The sequence below is a fragment of the Trachurus japonicus genome, chromosome 7 (assembly GCF_045865225.1).
Source record: "Trachurus japonicus isolate A0001 chromosome 7, Traja_1.0".
In the NCBI taxonomy this organism is placed as follows: Eukaryota; Metazoa; Chordata; class Actinopteri; order Carangiformes; family Carangidae; genus Trachurus; species Trachurus japonicus.
This window is the reverse complement of record NC_140913.1, coordinates 27,969,005-27,982,235: the sequence shown is the minus strand read 5'-3', so window position 1 is coordinate 27,982,235 and position 13,231 is coordinate 27,969,005. Positions and strand designations below refer to the sequence as shown.

General features: G+C 44.2%; 1 protein-coding gene across 8 annotated transcripts in view; it reads left to right on the top strand.

The window, feature by feature from the left end:
* The window catches only part of iqsec1a (IQ motif and Sec7 domain ArfGEF 1a), a 96,830-nt gene that overhangs the window by 50,857 nt on the left and 32,742 nt on the right, over positions 1-13,231 (top strand). The window contains exon 1 of one of the 8 annotated variants that reach the window (XM_085782646.1): positions 2,778-3,740. The exons of 6 other annotated variants lie outside the window; for them this stretch is intronic. In XM_085782646.1, coding sequence (XP_085638772.1) covers positions 3,664-3,740 — 77 coding nt within the window. In that variant the 5' untranslated portion in view covers positions 2,778-3,663. Of the gene's footprint in view, positions 1-2,777; positions 3,741-5,958; positions 6,500-13,231 lie in introns of those variants that run through there. One more of the 8 variants, XM_085782647.1, reaches the window with a different exon arrangement.

The following is a 13,231-nucleotide window of genomic DNA, read 5'->3' as shown; positions in this document are numbered from 1 at the left end:
ATTATCTTACCCATAATCCTCAACTTCTTCCATGTTAGTACAATGTCTGCAGCTTCTTTTTCATGCATTGTTTACCCCGACCTGAATGGTGCGCCCTGTCCACACCTCTCCATTCAGCTCCGTCAGACCGTTGTTGACCAGTAGACTTTCCACAGCAGGTCGTCTTCTATTGGAGCGTTTATTGACTGCACATCTCCCGCTCAGAGCAGGTCATGGTGAAATCCTCAGGGCAGCTTATCGGTGATTGACCGGGTCAGTCGCAGGGACAAGTGGACTCCCTGCGCTGTGATGCTCAATATCAGCCTGTATCAGTGCTCTACAGTACGAAGCCGCAGCAGCAACGGGGGAGACAATAAGTGCTTGTCCCAAGGCTTTTCACATGAGGTCACCGATTCAGATTGATGGCTGGGCAGATATGATTTTCTGTGTTTTATAGCCTTTTGATCTCTGAGGGAGTGTAGATTCATATTGATCCACCTGCAGTGCAGCTGGGTTTTTAGTCAAGAAGACAGGAAATATTTGTCATATTGTTTCATATCCTCTCTCTGCCTTTTTGCAATGATTTTTACTTAACAAACACATTCTTGGTAGCTTTATGCAAGCTATTGTATAACTGACCTTGACTCTGACCTCTGCAGACATGCTCTGACATTGGTTTTCAGGATGTGTACTGCTGACAATCACAAAGAGCATCAGAAATAATGTTGGTTTTTTTTGGGACAGTCCTGCTGGGATTCTGGTCTGAGGCATTTACTGACACGCTGTAAACATTCATACTCATCTGGTACCTATTTCTTCTCATATTTCCTTTCGCTTCCTGCATTGCATTAAAAAAAAAAAGAGTTAACCCACGAGGAATCTGTCACTGTAAACACAGAACCTGTGTCAAACCCTGAAAATTGCTGGCGGCCCGCGTGTGTTATAACTAAGGTGTGGGTGCAAATTGTGACGAGTGGAAAGAATGTTCATTAAGTGGCCAGTTCACGCACACACACATGCACCAGTTCACCACACGTATGGACATGCCAGTGCATGGCATGTAGGAACAATCCATCTACTCATTAAATCAGATCCCGTCGTTCTTAAATACGCACTTTCTCTCAGCTCTTCATCCCATAAAAAACAAATAATGGCCTGTCATGTGCGTTTGAATCAGAGACAGATGCCAGTTAGTGCTGCAGTAATTGCTCTTCTTTGCCTTTGACAGACTCTAATTCTGCTCACAGAGCCAGTGGGGTTTTTCACCCACACTCACCACTCAAGGCAACTTCACGTGAATTAAAAAGAGGCAACTACAGTAAAAAAAAAAGGGTTTTCCATCTGGCCTGACCCACATGAGGACAACAGGCATAATGTGCATGAACAACAACAAGCGTGATGTGCATTTGGAAGCAGCGGGGGACTGCGTTTTTTTGTTTTTTTAAAGTGTAGTTGCTTATCTTTTTAACTCTGGCCTTAATTGCGGTTGGTGGATTTTATCTCCAGCATTAGCCCCCTATCTCTGAGTATTATCTGATTTAATCGGCGCTAACTTCAGAGTGCAGAAACTTAAACAAAGATAATCACACTTGTTATGTAGGGGAGAATCTGAACTGGTGAGTCTCGTGAAAGCTGTTTTTCATCAAGGCAAATTGAGATGAAGAGTGCAGATAAAAAAAATAAAAAAAAGATCATCAGTGCGTGGTCATTTTCTGATGTGAGATGTGTTTAAATCAGGAGGCTTAAGAGTGGTGACAAAAGGCTGATGGATGGTGTGTAGATTAATTAATTCCTCGGTGTCCCTGCTGTTCACACAGTATAGCCTTTGTGCCGCTCTGGCCTTTCTATATCTCGCCTTGGGAAAACAGAAAAAGTCCATATTGTGCCAGGAGGTGTGAGTGAAAAGAGTCATGTGGAGACGACCTGTCAGACCGAGCACATCTAACTATACCAATTAGGGAGTTAATGTAAATACGCAGACATATTAATGCATGTTTGTGTATTGGCTGTCATTGTGTATGCGTAGCACAGTCCACTTGTTTTGGGTAAATATGCAGCATTTTCAGTGTTTGTGTGTTTGGACACTGACAGTGGTTGAATATTGATGAGAGGCCCCTCCACACCCCTTTCCCATGACTGCTGGGACTGGGTGGCACTGCAGTGTGCCACTGCATCTCAGCCAGAGAAAGAGCAGCACTGTGCTTGTGTTCAAATGCACACACACACAAAAAAAACTTAACCAAGAAAAGACAGCAACAGCTTGTGTTTAGGTCTAGTACTGTAGCTCTGCTAAGCACCGCAGCTCATGTTTCTAATGAGGACACACACTTCTTTGATTCAGGTTTAATACACATGGGTTCTTATGCACAGAAACAGGAATTCATCACATCTCCCTGCACCGCTCCTGTCTCAGCCTTACTATTTCATTCACTTCATGAATCACTCTATTGACCGTAAATGAGCATTTGCACAAGTGATTTAGGTGCAAATGTATTTTCTTTAAAGCCTCCGTGACCTTGATGAGGCAAATAAAGGAGCATTTACTCTTCTTTTGCGAGACATTGACAAAACATTAGGGCACTTGAAGCCCATATTTATTTGAACAAAGCATGTGAATAAACTCATGTGGTCATACAACATTGCAGCCGCCCCTCCCCTGCTGAAAAGCCGACCAATCGCAGGCTGCTCAGTGAGGCTTCCATTTGAAGCTTCAGTAGTATGGTAGTGTTGCCCAGCAACCAGAATCGGCACATTTTCTGGGAGGTCCTGAGTGGATGGCAGCAGCTGTAAGAGGGAAACAGAGAGAGCAAGAGGGAGAGAGGATCAGGAGAAGGGGACCGAGATAGGAGGAGAGAAGGTTCAGGATTTCACCGGTGGAAGGAGAGAAGGAGGAGGAGGAGGAGGAGGAGGAGGCAGAGCAGGAGGAGGAAGAAGAGGAGGATGGTCAGGCTGAAGCAGAACCACGCTGAGAAGTGAGAGAAAGAAGCGACCCGGGGCTCTCGACTCAGGAGAAAGTTTGTGCTCACTCACACACAGTGAGAGGAGGAGACAGGAGAGGAGGCCCTTTAATGATCCCTGTTGCGTCTGCGCTTGTTCAAACAGGGATGAGCGACTTTTGGAGGATTTCCTCTTCCTCGTCTCTCCGAGCTCCCACACATTCCATCACCTGTGCCTGCTGGAGCCGCGCAGAGCTACGGATGATGAAGCCATGATGTCTCAGAGGATCCTGGGCTGACGCACTGTGTGGAGGGACCGGCACAGAGGACAGACAGACCGACTGACCTGGATAGGAGCTAAAACGGAGCCCGAGCAGCCAATATAGAGCTTTTTTTTTTTTTTTTTTTAAAGGAGGTGGATCCCAAGAATTAATACTGGAGTCCAGTTGAATCCTATCGAGGCTCTCTGACAGGGCCTGGCTCTCTGGGTTGGTGATGACTGAGACAGGTCCAGGAGTGATGTGGTCGTTCTGGACGGGCTGAAACCACTCAGGCTGTCGTCCAGCAGCGGCGGTGGTGGTGGTGGTTGAGGCTGGAGCTCCAGAGCCGACATCTACACAAAAAAAAAAGGGATTCACTGGCTAAAACGAATGAGCAGCAGGGTCGTGTGCCTCTGGTGTCATGGTGCCTTTTAATGTTTAACTGGAATCCCACCGCTTCTCTGCCCTGTTGATCGCCTGAGCCGAGGATGTGGAAGTTCAAAGCGTTTTGCCTCGATTACTGGCACGTGCTGTGCTTGCATCCGCACAACAACTTTTACAAGAGGTAGGTTTTGTTTAAAAAAAAAATGGTGGCACCGTGCTGTCACGTTTAAGCTTCTACTCCTTCTTCGCTGTCAGTCGTCACAGAGCGCTGTCAGTTTGCCGAGGCTGCTTCCTGTGCTGGAGGCTCTTGTGTGTGTTTTAAAACAGACTCTGGAATTAGTTCATCAAGCATGGCTGATGGATGGAGCAACTGTTGTGCTTTTTCGGCTCTGCACGCTGACATACTGCCTGACACAGAGAGAAAGAGAGAGAGAGAGACATTACTCAGGGGTGCGTGAGCTGGCTGAGCCATTATCGATTTACTTAGAGAGAACCGGGTTACAGCTGTTATTTTGTAGAAGCACTTGGTTAAGTAACTTGGCGCTCCGAATGATCTTGTTTGTGTCGGTTGTCTGTTTAGCGTTTGGCACTGTTGAAAACAACAAGATGAGCTGGCTCTGACTGAATTCATTCATCTCTGTCCCACTGGGAACCTTCTCCCTCATTCACCTTTCACCTACTGCATAATCTACGCCTGATTATCGAGCACAGCGCTGCGGCTCGCATCAAGTTTGGCATCTGGAAATCTATACTTTATGAATCTGTAATGCGTTTTGGGATTTGGTTTTCTTTTGACTGCAACGCGTCGATCATGTTATCAGATATGATTTAGCGGCTTTTGGGGATGCTTCAAAAACTGTAAATCACAGCGTTGAATCAGGAGGATGCAAGATGTGCTGTGTAACAGCTGGAGGATGGTTGGTTTCCTTTTCTTTGAGCGCAACATATCAGATGTTTTATTGAGTCTGACTTGTGTTTTTCACAGCTTCTAGGTATGTTAAAAAGGTGCACGCTCCTCTCACACGCTCACACTGTGTAAATTACTCACCCCATCCCCCTGCTGCTGTGTTAAGACCATAAAAAAAAAGAACTCATGTGTTTTACTGCCTATCACGACACAGATATCTGATGCTCCACATTCCATACGCTCATCAAACTGAGATGCACATCGGGCTGGTTAGCACGCAACAACTATTATATCTGTTGAACATGCACAGAGAAGCACATAGGTGAATTATAAAAGTGCCTTAATGTTTGGGTGGTCTTCACTGTTGGCGTAATTTACCCTCTGTCTGATGCTCTGTAATCTCACATGTGTATATCAAGCTGCAATTTCAGCCTCGCAGGACTGTACTTCTCCAGAATTGCTACTTTCCTCTTATACAACATAATTGAGATACCAGTTTGGAGTTGTACAGACAAGAGCTGCAGTATTTTTGGTTCCATTATCTTCTCAGCTACACCAGAGAGACGAGATTTAACCGGTTGTGTTTGCAGAGGTTCCCCCCTGTGAGCAGCACACGCCACCTCCACGATGTGTGAAAAATCACAGACACCTGCCTTCTGTCACAGCTCTATATGCTAATTCGGTCACATATACTATATATAAACCTAGTTTGTCATAAGCATTAGCATTCAGAAGGAGAGGATACAGTATGTCCGTCATTCATTAATAATGCATCGCAGATTTAGCTGGCAGCTCCTCTTTGAATGTGGGCTTGAGGGAATCCCCCCCCAGCTGTAGGTGTTACCTCAGTGCCAAACCACTGTGGTAATAAAACCACTCCTTTAGTCAGAATTTTTTTTTTTTTCCATCATTTAATTTTTTCACCATTTCCCAGCCTAGACTACAAAAGGTGTGCCTAGATAATTAACAATAATTTTTTTTCTAACTCTTGCTAACAGCTGGTTTCAGGCTATGACTCAATGGCCTTTGGACATATTTAGGACTATTGTTGCTTTTTTTTCGTCTTTCCACACACTGTGAATAACTCATTGCGTGTCTAATCCAACCAAGTCACTGGAATATCTTGGTCATTTGGGTGTAACTCATTACATTACTGGCTTCTATATAACAAAATTCAGATTGTGTCCCAGGACTGAGGCTGTGTTGTTGAAGCAAGGTCGGTGTAGTAACTCGAAACAGCCTCTCCCAGCTGCTGAACTGGGCTTCACCCTCCCTCCTGCGTGGCCATCCCACTGAGAACAGTGTGATTGTTGGACCTGGGTCCAAGCATTACCATACACACACAGGGACCGAGAGCTTTTCTTGCTTCTCCCTATCTATCTCAATCACAATCTCGCTCTCTCTCCCCCTCTCTCTATTTATCTTTCAAAGTCGTTTTTACATAAATAAGCACACATCAAACACACATCATAGGCCCTGCCCATCAGCGCTGGGGAGCATGCATCATGGGAGCTCCAGATGAGTGAAAGATTGTATTGGACGGCACAAAAAGGAACAAAAAGGGAAGGGGTGTCTGCAGAGAGGAGAAAGAGGACTGGTGTGTGGTTCGTTGTGGGTGGAGAGCTTTTGTTAGGAAGAGGGATGATTTTCTTCTGCTATACGTCCTGGGCCTTTACCTTACTTGGTCATCAGGCAGCTTGCTAGCAGCCCAACATAAACTGGGGCAGGGAGAACTTCGTAAAAAGGCACAAAGTAACTTTAGCAGCAAAAGAATGAACTTCTTTGTGGCTTTTCTATGGAAAGTGAAGGATGTGGGGTGTAATTTGTGGTTGAGAAGGGAGTGAGCACAGACTGTACTCCTTCTGGCTCTTTTTAGGGGGGAGTTGCAGCAGTTTTGTGTTTTTGAAAACTTTTTTGAAACTTCCTTTTCGGGTGCCATGCGCATTTTTTTCGGGCATGTCTGATGCGTCCAGTGATGTCACTGCCGTGTGGAATGCGATGTGGAAGTACTGCATTTCCAGCCGAACTATAAGGTAGGAGACCATCTGGCATGAAGCAGTGTGGATGGCAGTGGCCTGCAGTATAAGTGGTGGTTGTCTGTCCGGCTGACCGCAGCAGTCTGTGCAGATATTTCTGACGTCTGACTGATCAAATAACATTCCTGTCTATATGCTCAAGCCTGGTGGTTTCCTCTCCAGAGCCATGGAAATATATTATCACTGGTGCACTAGCTGAATGAGGCAAAACAGGCAATAATAAAGACATTTTCAAGGTCTTTCAGGGCAGTGTACTTTATCAAGGACATTGGTAATAAAGACTTAAGAATAATCTTTCCATTCTTTTTATCCTCTATAAGCCTTATTATCGTCTTATCTTTGTCTTCCCATGGACAACTGCAGCAGGAATGTCCTCTGACACAGTCTTTTAAATTCCTTTGTGAATGAACACAGGAGCTGTGACAGATAACAATTGTTGAAAGATCCTCTCTTTCCTCTATGTATTATTCCATGCAGAGTCCATAGACCTGTTCGTTTTTGTCTCTGTACATTTGTTCGTGAACATTCAGCCTGTGATCTGCCAGAAAATTAATCTCCTGTACCCTTTTATAGAATCTGTCTCTTTTTAAACTGCTTTTTTTCTTCTTTTTCTTTTTACTGTCGTCACTGTTTTGGTTTTGGTTTTGTTTCTCTTGGATCAAATTGATGTTTCTCCTTACTGGCAGCCAACGCAAATACACTGGAAAAGTTCTTAGTCACTATGCTAGTCAGTCACCCACCCAAATACACACACACACATAATACATACATAATAGACACATACATGATGCAGTATTCATACACAGAAACGTTACCACCGGCATGACTGTTTGTCATCCAATACTTCAGCTCACAGAATCTGCTGATATCAAACACCACTCCCACATTAAACCTCTTTTTTTTCCTTTCTCATATTTAAAATCTGTATACACAATCCCACTGAGAGGTAACATGAAGCCAGCAGCCCATGGTGGAAAGACTAAATATTGTAATAACACTGACAAAGACACTGTGTTTGAATGGGGATGGATGGGTCACATCTGGCAGATATCAGTATATGGACCCGTGATACTGATCTACGACTGGTCTGGTGCATCGCCAAATAAAAAATAAACAGTCTGGATTATGATCCTTTTACACATTTGAATTGTGACCAAGATATATACTGAACGGGACAATTTACAGTTGATATGTCTTGGACATGCCCATATATATTACTGTAGTCATTAAATGTCCAAACTGTCCAGTCCTTTGTTCCCTGCCCTCCCCCTCCCCTCCACACCCACATCCCTGCTGTCTTGCTTTGCTTTTACATCCCCCTCCTTTCCCACTTTGCTTGTGGAACATGGGTAAAGAAGTAAAGAAATTACAAAAAAAATCAGATAACACAGGTGGAAAAGAAGGGTAACACTTTACTTAAATAGGTATTCATAAGATTGACATAACACTGTCATAACCATGACATAACAGCTGTCATAAACATCAATGAATACTTGTGACAACTGTCGTTAAGTGTCATTCGGTAAGTTATGTCACTTTTAATGCAAAGTTGACATTGTTTGAGATGTTTTTGTTCTGACAACTTGGCATAAAGACTATTTAAACTGTCATAGCAGACCTAATTGCCAAACTTTAAAAATTATGTCTAGTTCTCATAACAAGGACATCTCTAATAATGTCAACTTTGCATTAAAAGTGACATAACTTACCGAATGACACTTAATGACAGCTGTCATAAGTATTCGTTGACGTTTATGACAGCTGTTATGTCATGGTTATGACAGTTTTATGTCAATCTTATGAATACCTATTCAAGTAAAGTGTTACCAGAAGAAGTCCACCAACTCGTTTCTGTGACAAAAAGGTCAGTACCAACCTGTGAAGTACCTGGGAGGTTAAAGTAAGAGGGTGATTCATGTATGACCGACCGTGGCAGGGATCCTGTAGCAGTGACACCGTAGACATGATAGGGTTCATCTGATCTGAGTCTGGTTCTGTGTCACAGACTGCGACAACTATGGCATTACTTATTTAAAATGTGTGTGGATCTGGAGCTTGTCACCGGTGCCTCTCTTAGTCCCACGCTGGATATCCATGGGAGGAAGCGCTGTAGAGTCTCAACTGAATGAACTGGCATGTTGAACCCTTCCTGACAGACCTGGACCGCTTCATGATAGGTAAATGGCTCCAACTGGACTCAGTTTTTGGGCACATTAGCACACATGGGTGTTGTTCCTCCTGAACTGGACCTAGCATTGTAGAGTGTGGGCGATTCAACATGAGAGCAGGCACTGACCCCTCTGTTTGGTTCCCTGTTTTGGTACGCTGGCTATATGACAAGTGAGGTCTTTTTCTTTCTTTTTTTTTTATTTGAGGGGGGAAGTTGGGAGGAACTGCTTGTAATGGAAAAGTAGCAATCTGCCAAAGCGAGCTTGCAGTTCCACTGTGGTGAGTGAAAAAATACTCTCCGGGGTGGAAAAGCTTAGACGTGTCTAGGATGGAAGCCGTACTCTGGTCAGAAATGTCAGGATGATGGAGATGTGAAGAGGCTGTTATAGTAGTTCATGAGCTGCAGTTAACCATAACATAGACGGGGGGCCTCCAGAGCTGGTGCTGAATACATTGACGTTGTTTACAATAATGTTAAAGGTTTTGTGGACCACAGTCACACAAAGTGGTGCTGAGTCCAAATGTATGTGATTGTAGTTGATTCATCATATTTCTGGTCACCTGTTTGTACATTTCATTCCGGCACTCATGCTTGTCCAAATGCTTAACCGAGTGGAAAATAAGTTTACACGGCAGCAATCTGTAGCCTCCAGCTATTTCCATGAGATGGCTTTCACAGGGGGGGACACATCATTATGTTTTTTAAAACATTTTATCAATGCCCATGATCAGAAAAATAGCTTGGTATGCCTTTTGTGCTTTGGTCTATCTGCGGTTTACCTAATATCTAAAGCTCTTACATGTGCAGGCTTTTTTTATTTATTTATTTTTTATCCATGCTTAAGTTGCAGTCGGTGTCCACACACCACTGAATAATTCAAACTCCTGGTTCTCCCCGAGGGACATCAGCACTGTGTGAGGAGGAGATATTTAGTTCTCCTCTTTATATTACCTCTTTCTGTAATAGTTTGGCTACCTTGTTTTGCTGAGAGGACATTTGAACATGACATTAATAAATGGGCTGCTGTAGTTTGGCCATAGGGGGAAAGGCTTGAGAATAAACTCCAGTCTCATCTGTCTCTCCTCCCACCTCCACTGCTGCAGGGTTGCAACATTATGGGAGAATATTTCGGGGCATTGCCTGTGCTGCAGTATCTAAGCTGCACATTACAGCTTTTGAAATGCTAATCATCTGAGGAAGCCAGTTTGTTTACTCTAACGCTCAAGAATGCCACCCTGTAGAGACGGTGCTTTTCATGTTCAGGGTGTTTACTGAGGCGTCTGATGAGGAAAACACTCACTGTAGAAATAAAAATGTGCATGTTGGGGGGGAAAAATGTCATATTACTTGCAATGTCTTCCATTTTTCCTTTTTATATACATCATGTGTATGATTAAAGCAGGGCCAAAATATATAATTCTGCTTCTTTGTGATCAGTGTTGGGGGGTGGGGGGCTGTGAATGCTCAGAGGGAAACGCAGCCCCCGTCTCTTTCTGTCGTTTTCTACTTTTGATGACATATTCCTTTGCATCTCTTCACAGCGCCAGCCTGGAGAATAATGAGGGTGTGTGCTGCATTAACTTATGTAATGGCGAGCGAGAGGAGAGGAGGGGTAGGATGGGATGGCGAGGGGAGGGGAGGTGGTAGCGGAGGGGGGGAGCAGGGCAGTGAAGGAGGAGGGGGAGAGTAGAAGAGTGATGAGCTCATGCTGCTGCACTGCAGCTCTTGCACACACACGCTCTGCACCTTGTGGTCTTGGTGCCATGTGCACACTCTTGCACATGCACGGATGCATATACGCACAGTCTGAGTGTGTGTGCATGCAGCCGTCAGTCTACTGACTGATTCACGTACAAATCCGACTGCACATGCCGACACAGGCTAAAAGAGAGCAGCCAGTCATTGCATAATTAGAACCCAATTTAGCTGCAGAATCTGGAGGCTGGCATCTCTTCATATCTCTGTCGCTACTCTCTCTCAGTGCTTTGCTTTGAATGAGAATTAGCGCGTGCACCCTGTCTTTTACCTGCATTGCTGTAGGTACAGAGAGCTGATGCCCAGCTGTGAGCGAGCTGAGCTTCCACAGCTCAGGTTGGTAATTGCTACTAATCCACGGACCGGTTTCTGCAGCAACGCAGATCCCCATTATCCAGAGTGTGTTTTGATTTATGTCAGAAATGAGCGCGGTGGGGTAGGGTCAAGGGATGGGGGAGTTGATAATGGCACAACAGAGCATTTACTCTATAAAAACAGAGTGGTCCCTTTGGGGGCTCTCCACTCTGCCTCAGCCTGCAATGAATAGATGAATAAATGGATAAAATACTGCTCTTGGCAGAGGACTAGGCATTAAAACGCCATTGTCCAAGATTCTTGATGCTAATATCATAAGCACATGGATCATTTGTAGTGGAACTGAGAGACATCCATCATCCCTGTGCTATCTCTGTCTGTCTCTATCATTCGAGGCCGATTAGAAACAGAATTTGACATTTTCTCGTCTATTAATATTTGATTATGAACTGAATTGTTTTGCATGCATTGTGTGGGTACATGACTTGTGAAATTAGCACACGCTCAGCATGAGAGTGAAATAAGCATGCTGTCTAGGAGGCTGGGACTGTGGCTGGTAAACAGTCATTAAAGTTAAATGTTTATCCTGATTGGAATAATTACTCCGGGCTGTGTGTGCAAATGCAGGACTTTTTTTTTCTTCTTCTTCTTTTTTTTTTTTTTTGAGCACATACACAAAAGTCCATATCTTCATCTGTGGTACGGACAGTACATTTATTTATTTTTTTCTGTCAGCCTTAGCCGTTGCCTTGACAACTGGCCTCAGCGATCTGTGCACGTGCAAGCAATTCTGATAAGTCCTGCTTTTAATCTATGAGGAGTTGTCCACAGAGATGCATCTAATGCCTTTATCACTCAGGTTCCCGAAGTCACATGACTTCTTGTTCCTCGCCTTCCAAGTGACTTCATTCACAAAAGTTCATTTGTTTTATTCTGATATTTTTTTAATGTTGTTTTCCCCCTTACACTGCAATCTTCCTATAACCACAGGGAATGAATCAGTCATTGATCATTATAAGTACCATACTAATAGTGATTGTATAGGAAAAGAGGAGTTGTCAACTAACTATACTGTGTTGGGGCTTATTAACCACACTGGAGACAGTTCCTTTCAAAATAAGGGCCAGTCAAGACTGGAGCTGAAGAGTCATCTCTGACAAATGAGTCTAAGAGATCAAACCTGTCTCGTCATACAGACCCGAACATGTCGGCCTGCAGCTTAAATGAGCTCCCTCGGGAGCCACAGAATAAAGTTCCTCTCCTCCGTAGCCCTAACTCTCTCTCTCTCTCCTGTCTCTCTGCATATTCTCCCATTTTTTTATGACAATAACCCTCCCACTGCTGCTCTACTTTACATCAACTTGTTTCCTTGCTCCCTCTTGATAAAGACGAGTGGGAGTCTTTTGATCAGTCATAGATCCCAAAACCCCTACATCAGCCACAGTGTCGACTGTACACCAGCGCCATCTGTTGGTGGACATCCCTCAGGACAGAGCACGAGCCACAAGGTGTGAGAGGATCTCCTGTGACCACTTGATAGAGGTCTTATGTTAATCTCCTTCCCACTGTGCGGATACTCCATGGCTGTGGCTGCGCACTTCATGAAGGAAGTGGAAAAAAGTTGCCCATCAGAGTTAATGGCCACTCAGTCAATGATCCGGGCAATCCGCTGTGAGTTAGTCAAGGACAGGGAGGGAAGAAATTAAACAATGGGAGATATTTTCAGTCAAATAAATGAGCAGTCCTGAATTCCACTGTGATGCACTGGTGAGTGGAGAGAAGACAAATGAAGGCAGATGGGGGCTCTTGCCCGGTCTGGAGTCCCACCGAGACGACTGCAGCCTTAAGTCTGTTTCTCTGGCTTTTCTCCCAGATATACAGACATTTACTGCCAAGGTTTATCTAACAATGATTTTTTTTTTTTTTTTTTACCTGGGAGCAAAAAGAGTATTATGTTTGTTGTAGAATGACTCACAAATCTGTGGTTTCTGTCCTGAATTATTCTTAGAAAATACAACAACAACAACAACAAAAAAATATCTGGCTCGCTGTTGACATCATAGGAAATGGCACCACCAAGAGTGTGTTCATTTCTGAGAATTTTTTTTTTTCTTTTTCTCCTCAGTCGACATGTTTTTGTTGGTAGTGGCCAACAGGACAGAACTGGTCTGAGCAGGACACAAAAGCAAGAGGAAGCACAGAGAGGTGGACAGTGTTACTCACAGATACACACACAGTCAGCTCACTCAGCATAAAGCGGCACACAGAAAAGTTTATAATGAGGATACACTGTGTGTTAACAGGAAGTGAGTTCCCACCTGTTTGTACCCGTCGACTCTTTAGGGGTTTAATCTTAGTTTGAATCGCTTTGCCATCGCTCTCCAGATTCAAAGTGATTGCGAGATGACCTGTTATCTAACTACATTTTTGGTTCGTGCTCTGGCTGTCTGAGGATGTGTTCTGGTTGAGGGCTCAGATTCCCCCCACGG